General features: G+C 51.6%; 1 protein-coding gene across 1 annotated transcript; it reads right to left on the bottom strand.

The window, feature by feature from the left end:
- Nucleotides 1–852: 852 nt before the first annotated feature.
- On the bottom strand, nt 853–6,377 carry C24H12orf43 (chromosome 24 C12orf43 homolog). Its single transcript, XM_076922505.1, has 6 exons — nt 6,196–6,377; nt 3,518–3,560; nt 3,239–3,337; nt 2,979–3,064; nt 2,143–2,233; nt 853–1,742 (listed from the first exon to the last, which is right to left on the bottom strand). The coding sequence occupies exons 1-6, from the start codon at nt 6,335–6,337 to the stop codon at nt 1,418–1,420; spliced, it is 786 nt and encodes a 261-aa protein (XP_076778620.1). The 5' UTR covers nt 6,338–6,377; the 3' UTR covers nt 853–1,417.
- Between the last annotated feature and the right edge of the window lie 1,226 nt (nt 6,378–7,603).

Below are 7,603 nucleotides of genomic sequence, written 5' to 3'. Positions count from 1 at the left end.
CTGGAGCCTGGCAGCCATTCTGAGGAATCCAGGGTCCTGAGCAGCCATGAGAACCACAGAACACTTGACTTTGTCTCGTCCCGGCCTACTGCAGAGAACCTGGCCTCCAGCAGGCTCCTCTGTCGGTCTGGAGAGCCAGAGTCCCCTGCAGCCTACAGCCAACCATGGGCAAGCCTGTATGTTTATTTAACTTTTAGTAAAGTCAGTAAAGCGTGCATGGGAGTTTCCTGGTTACCCTTCAGTGGCCAGGAGGGGAGCCGGGCACAGGCAGGGCCCGAGGTGTCGGCGGGCTCACCAGACACATTTTTGTTTAACTGGAAATGAGATGAGTTGACTGCTTGAACTTCTGTGTCCTCTTTACTGAAAGAAACCCAGTCCATGTGTGGTCCCAGTCCCTAGAGTCTTAAAGCTGGGTATCTGATACGGAGGGTATCTGGGGGTGTGGGTGGAAGGCTCCCACATGTGGTTTGGGTTTTGTTTTTTGTTTTGTTTTGTTTTGAGACAGGGTTTCTCTGTATAGCCCTGGCTGTCCCAGAACTCACTCTGTAGACCAGGCTGGCCTCGAACTCAGAAATCTGCCTGCCTCTGCCTCCCAAGTGCTGGGATTAATGGCGTGCGCCACCACTGCCAGGCTCCATGTGGTTTTTATATAAGATGTCCCCTTAACATTTAGCGTGGAGGAGGTGGCTGTGGCTCAATACCTGCGTGGTAACTACAATGCCTCGGGTTTGATCCCAGCACTCGGACATCACAGGAGGCAAACCCGGACACTGGCCAGTTGGAGCTACAGACTCTTTCAGACAAACAATAAGACAAAAAGGACGAGCACTGACAGAGCAGGACGAGTCTATGTCTTGGGCCACTGACAATTTATTTTCCTTTTTCTCTCTCTTGGGGCCTTGCACCCTTCCACTAGGTAGGTGCTCGGCACTCTGGCACCTGATTTCAGTGAGCTGACTTACCTGTGTTATTAACAATTAACATGCTTTAGACAAATGTGGGGAAAGGAGGAAGTGGGGGAGATCTTTCCTTCTCTTCCAGACAATGTCAAGTCTGTGTGGGCTGGGGGAGAGGTACAGACGTTTTTGGGGGCCTCCGTAGCTTGGAGACCCCTCCCTATCATTCTCAAGAACAACCGTCACAGGAAGCTGCACAGGTCGGGGAGACGCATGCTCTGAGATTCAGTCTCAAAAGCCAGGGAACGTTCTGGAGTTCTGGATCCACAAGTCCAGTGCGGCCTCACTCAGACCTCCCCCCACACCCACTTCTCTGCCTGGACTCTTGGGCAAGCCTAACTGAAGTCATCCATGGGCAGTCAGTGTGGGAAGCTGGAAACTGGGAGTGTGGCTTGGCTCAGCCCTAAGCCCACGGGTGCCTGATCTTCAGAGCAGGTAGCCATGGGACTTACAGCCTGGGGTCAGTTCTCAGGCTTAGCCGCTGCACACTCTGCTGCGGGGCACAGGGAAGCCTCTCTGGCTTTCTGGGCCTTTTTCTTCTTTTTCTTCTTTTGGGTCCCAAGCGACACTGGGTCCCCACTGATGCCGCCTGCCTCCTTTCCCTGTTCCAGGCCTGTGGCTGCAGGGAGGTCAGCGCCCACCTTCTTCTTGGCTTTCTTTTTCAACTTCTTCTTCTCGGGCTCCTCCTCGCCCTTGGCAGGACAGTGCACGGCTGACTCCTGGAGAATGTCTGAAGCCGACACAGCTGCCTCCTGGCACCGCTGCCATTCCTCCTCACTGTCCTCGCTGTCACCGTGATGAGTAGTCGGGTTAGCTGGACAGGCTCAAAGCTGCCTGGCCACCTCCAGACCAGATGGAGGCAGCCAAGGAGCTCAGGGTCTAGAGTCAGCTTCTCTGCTTGTCAGTCACATGACTGCATTAAGTACCTGAGGGTCAGACCCTCCGCATTCTCATCTACACCGAGGGCCCCGACAGTGCCAGACCTCACAGAGCTTCTCAGGAGGCAAGGATGATAAAGGCAGGACTCTGGCCTAAGATGGCCGCTCGTGGAATCTACAAATCCTGTACCTTTCTGCAAGGGGAGCACTTTGCCCTGTTACCTGATGGTCCCTTCCTTTGATCTGAGCCTGACCGGGGCTGCTTAGCTATTCCTTAGGCTCAGCCAGGAGAGGCTGTGAACTCTTACCTGGAGCTGGGGGGCTGGCGCTTTCGGCAGGGTTTTGGAGAAGCTTCCTTTTCATGGCCTCCGGGGATGGATGTGAAGAAAAGGCGGAAGCCTAAGAGCCACAGGACAGAGTCAGCAGTCAGCAGGGCAGATACTGACCCTTCCTCCAGGGGCTGAGGGCCAGCCCTCAGGTCCACCCCACCCCGTCCTCCAGGGGCTGAGGGCCAGCCCTCAGGTCCTCCCAGTGGAAGGGCTTAGGCATCTCTGCGGCATGCTATGCATTCAGTGTGAACTGAAGCTGGTCTGAGGCAAGGCCTGCTTGCTCTCCTGTGGAGCCAGAGGCTGGGAGACTTGAGGGGCACCGAGCAGCTGTCACATCCAGACAGTGAGCTCAGGAGATTTTGGTGGGTTTAGTTTGTTTTAAGACAGGATTTCTGTGTGTATCCCTGGCTGTCCAGAAACTAGCTATGCAGACCAGGGTGGCCTCAAACTCACTGTGATCTACCTGCCTCTGCCTCAAGTGCAGGGATTAAAAGCACATGCCACCTTACCCAGTCGTCAGAGGCTTCAGAAGTCTGAGGTTGAATCTCTTACCTGTGTTGGCCTCCAAAAGGGCCCAAGTATGGGACAGGGCCAGAGAGAGTGGGAGGGGAGACTGCATAAGCTGCCAAAATGCTGCAGGTACCAGGCAAGTGGGGGATCCCAGAGCTAGCTCATCCCGGGAACGGGGTGCTGTAATTCCCACCTCAGAGTGTGGGGACAGCAGATGCAAGAAGAACCTGGCCCCCAGGGCTGCTGGTCACAGGCCCACAGCGGCCCCTCCCCACGCAGCACTGATCTGCACTCGAAGGACTCACCGTCCCCCTCCTTTGCCGCCGCCCGCTGCAGCTGCATATTTGCCTGCTGCTGTGTCCTCTTCCACACCTCTGCGATGGCGATGGAGCTGAGGGAGAGAGGCGCCAGGCCACTGAGCCAGCTCTCCAGCCCTCCTTTTGTTTTTTCAGTTTAAAAACTTTGTCTTTCTTTTTTTTTGCTGGGTTTGGGACATGAGGTTATAATCCCAGGATTTGGGAGGCTGAGGCAAGAGGATCACCGGATGACATGCGCCACTGCTCACCTGTCCAGCAGCGCTCCCAGTTTCTTGGCCAGGTGGGCTCGGAACTCAGGAGTGGTCTGAAGCTCGTTGCCATCCTCCTCATGCTGGCTTACTTCACGCCTACAACACACACAAATAGACATCACTCCCGGACAGCTTAGACACTGCCCTCACTAGGGAGGGACCGTATTGTTCCCTCCGACATCCTGTGGTCTAACCTAGCATCTGGCACACACAGGGGGATCAGTGTTGGTTGAATGACTTAACGACTCAATGAGGCTTCTATGCAGAGCACAGTACCTGCGGCTTGGCTGGGGGGCCGGCACTGGTTTGTCTGCAGCACCTGTGGAAAAATGAAAAAAGGCACTTACAGAGCGGACGACAGGGCTGTGGGCTAGGTGACTTGGCATGTGTAACTCAAAGAACCTCCCCCCCAGCTTCCATTTGAGAGGTGACCGTTATCCCCATTCTGCAAAAGAGATAAAGTCAAAGATATGTAAAATAGTTCGGCTCTAGTCTAAAAGCTATTTTTTTTAAAATGAGGTTTTATTACATAGCCCAGGCTAGCCTTGAGCTCATGCATGACTAATAGCTGATTTAATGGGAGCTGGAAAGAGCGTTCAGGTCATTTGGCTCCAGAGGGCCTGTTAATGTTTACCAGGCAAGCCCAGGTGTAATTTGACTATGGTTTATGAAGTGACTGCTGGGCTGCGCTGTATGCTCTGGGAGAGGCGGACACTGGAGATGCTGACAACGGAGCCCACTGAAGAAATGCTGCGTGGCTGGTAATAACCAGACGCCCCGCCTGAACAACGCAAACAAATGGCGCTGTCCTCAGAGACTTACGTTTGAGGTGAACACGGATGCTAAAATGACTTTAAACACAATTTATAACGGGCTAATAGCAAGTGTATAAAAAAAGACAAAACAAAGGAGCCGAGGCGGACAGTGTGGGGGACTGTCCCTCCAAAGCTGGGAAGGCTTTGTAAGGTGACTGCTGGGCAGACAGAGAGATACCTAAGAGCTGGGGTTCAAGTGTCTCCAGGCACAGGGAAGCAAGCCTGCAAAGACAGGGACCTGTGGTGCTGAAAGCCAGCTAGCTGCTGTTGTGGCTGGGAGAGGAGGAACTTTGTTGGGGCAAGATTACCCAGGCCATCCAGGAGCTCAATGAGAAGGCTTGGGATCGGAGAAAAAAGGGCCATGGTGGGGTCAAGGCTGCCAGTGACCGAAACCGGCTTAGCGTTGCCACACTAGACAGAATGACACTGAAGAGGTCAAGGGCAGGCAGGAGGTCTGCATGCATCACCCAAGCCTCTGAGGATGCGACAGGCCAGATGTTGCACGGGAGAGATGCTAAAACATGGCTCTGAGGTTCTGATGTGGATCAAGGACAATGCGGGCTTGTGCCAAGGGAGCAGAAGGGACAGCTGATGGCACCCAGCATGATGCAGAGCTTGGTGCATCAACTCCGGGGTCACTGTTTATGCTGTTACACATTCAGTGTGTCTGCCTGATATACACTGTTCTGTCAGTGTGCTCTCAAATGCCCGATGCACTGGCTGTGGGTGTATGGACATTTGGCTTCTGAAAGTCATGAGGACTAGCTCCCATTATAACTACAGAGCAATGGCCGATGTCCCCCTTCTTCCCCCCCAAATAAAGACCGTGTCAAACTCCACACCCAGGGTGACTCATTTAACTCCCCAAGGTTTGGTTTTTTTCACATCTATAAAGTTAAGTCAATTACCCTCCAAGGAAGGCAAGATGGCCCCCCAAGGCATGAGCTACCAAGTTTAACAACTTTTGTTTTTGATCCCTAGGACCCACATGGCAGAAGAGAGGAGTGACTTTCATAGGACCCATATGTGTCCTATGAAACCTGTGTGTGTGTGCACAAACACACAACATAAAATGTAATAAAACATCTAAACCAGGTCCCTTTTTAAACCAGGCTTGGCAACACGGGCCTTTAATCCCAGCACTCAGAAGGCAAAGGCAGGCAGATCTCTATGGGTTTAAGACCAGTCTGGTTTATATAGTGAGTTCTAGGGTGGTCACAGCTACATGGAGAGATCCTGTGTCAAAAATAAAACAAACTCTTAAGTTATACACTTTGCCTTTACATCGGCCCCCTTCCTAGACTTGAAAATGTTTATTGTTGTTGTTATATGTCTACGTCATGACAACTCTGAGGAGGCAAGCCTCTCCTTTCACCATGGGTTCTGGGAATCCAGTGAGGTTGCAGGTTTGTGTAGCAATTGCTGAGCCAACTCACTGATCTAGAAATGGAACTAGACGTCACAGAGGCTTTATGGTGGATCAGAGTATACATGGTTTCTTTCCAACAGTGTACTGTGAATAAAACACTTGGATGCATCTGTAAAAGGCTGTAATGAGATATAGCAATATGGCGATGTCTACTGGGACAAAGCAACAGGTATTATCATGTGACTGTGGCTTGTTGCTGACACGCATGAGAGAAGGTGGTAAATTTCAATGAGGAGTTAATCAAAGAACAGATGCAGTATTTTTTTTTTTCCCTACCCTAAATTATAGGACCGGTTGGATTCTCTAACTATGATTAAAAATCCTTATACTGGTAGATTTCGGATTCATTAGGGAATCTCTCGGTTAGGTATATTCCCTGGTGACCTCAGTCTGAGGGCGGAGAAAGACGGGATTCTGAGAATACAGGAAGGAGGTGCATCTTGGTCATCTCAGACAGGTGATGTCCTCCCCGAGGGAGGACACATGACGCAAGGAGGAAAGCGCAGTCAGGAGGCATTTAGGTGCCTCGGCTGCCTCCACGGGAATAAAGCAATCACCCTCTGCCCTCGGTGTGAGTGTGATCCCCAACTGGTATCAGAACCTCCCCGAAGAAAGCTCCTCCAAAACGTCAGGACGCCATGGCTCGCATCCCACCACGCATCCGTTTCAGGCCCCAGGGGAGGAGCCCCGACCCTCGGACAGCTCCCTACCGGCTTCCGGTTTCTCCACTCCCTGCTGCTCCAGACCCCAGGCGGGCGTCGCCGCCTCGCGACACCGTGCCAGCTCCTCCGCATCGCTGCTGCCACTGCTGCTGCTCTCCGAATCGCTCATAGCACCACTGGGTGCCACCATCTTGGGATGCCGCAAAGGGTTGTGGGGAAAACATCCGTGTTTGATTTGACCTTCCCTCCCACATGACCCACGTGTCAGAGCATCATGGGAATTGTAGTTTCCAGACCACCATTGGTGGCGAACGGGCCAGAAAGATGAGCTCCAGAAGGTTCCAGGAGACCACCTTTTTTTCCCTTTTCTTTTTTCTCCTCTCCTTCCCTTTGCTCTCCTCTCCTCCCCTCCCCTGCCCCCCTTTCTGATTCCCCTCTCCAGCTTTTCTCTTTTATTCCCTTTTTTGTTTACACGGGGTACGGTAATATCCTAAAGACAAACAGGAAGGTGGTGACAGAATCAAGATTAGCTCTCTTTTTATTTATTTTTTTTTTAAGGAAAAATGAATTCATTTGCGATTTGATGAAATTGGGAAGGCAACTAACCACCATTTTTAGTTCAGTTTTTGATCTTAGGAAGATTGTTAAACTGTAGGCTTTGAGGGTCTGACAGAACAAACAAGTTTGATCGACATGACTCTTGGAATAGCCGAGGCCTTAGCAGTTAGAGCATAGTCCGTAAAACACCTGCAGACTAGCACCCGAGAACGTTTTTAAAACTCAGAATCTGGTTTCTAAACGCCTCCCGTGACTTGTATATAAAGCAAGCCTTAAGGCAGGTCAGATGAACAGTTTAGTCTGGGAAATATTGCAACTTTGTGGCCCCCAGCATCTTAAATTGTGGTGAACTGAATAGGAGGATCATGAAACATACGGCATTAGTAAAGGTTTCTGGATGTGCACACAGCAAAAATGATTTCCGAACCCTAGCCTGCGGTGTGATGTTTCTGGCGCTTGCATAACTTTTACTGCTGCATTGAAGACACAGTGAGCATGTGTAACAGGATGGTTTCCTGCTGCTGCTACATTGTATGCTGTGGGGCTGATGTGGGAGGAGCTGATGTGGGAGGAGCGAAGAGGAGAGGATGGGGAAGATGGCTGAGGATGTGTGCTTGTCTCTAGCAGTCTAAGGTAGTTGTGATATCTAGGTTAGGTATTGGGTAACAACGCTAATTGTGTGGGCATCTTGTTAATCGAACATTTCCAGATGTATAAAGCCTTTGGATAATAATTAAGCTTTAGAGTCTCATTTTTACTGGGTACAGTGAGAATGGCGGGTATTGTCAGGGGTTCAGCCAGGCTTTGCGGAGACACCGTGATAGACTGGCAGAGCCATCGCCCATGCTGGCGTCTCATGGGTGCCAGGGCCCGTGCTTCCGGCCGGCCTGAGCTGTGG

The sequence above is a fragment of the Arvicanthis niloticus genome, chromosome 24, assembly GCF_011762505.2.
Source record: "Arvicanthis niloticus isolate mArvNil1 chromosome 24, mArvNil1.pat.X, whole genome shotgun sequence".
NCBI lineage: Eukaryota > Metazoa > Chordata > Mammalia > Rodentia > Muridae > Arvicanthis > Arvicanthis niloticus.
This window is presented reverse-complemented; position numbering and strand designations above follow the sequence as displayed.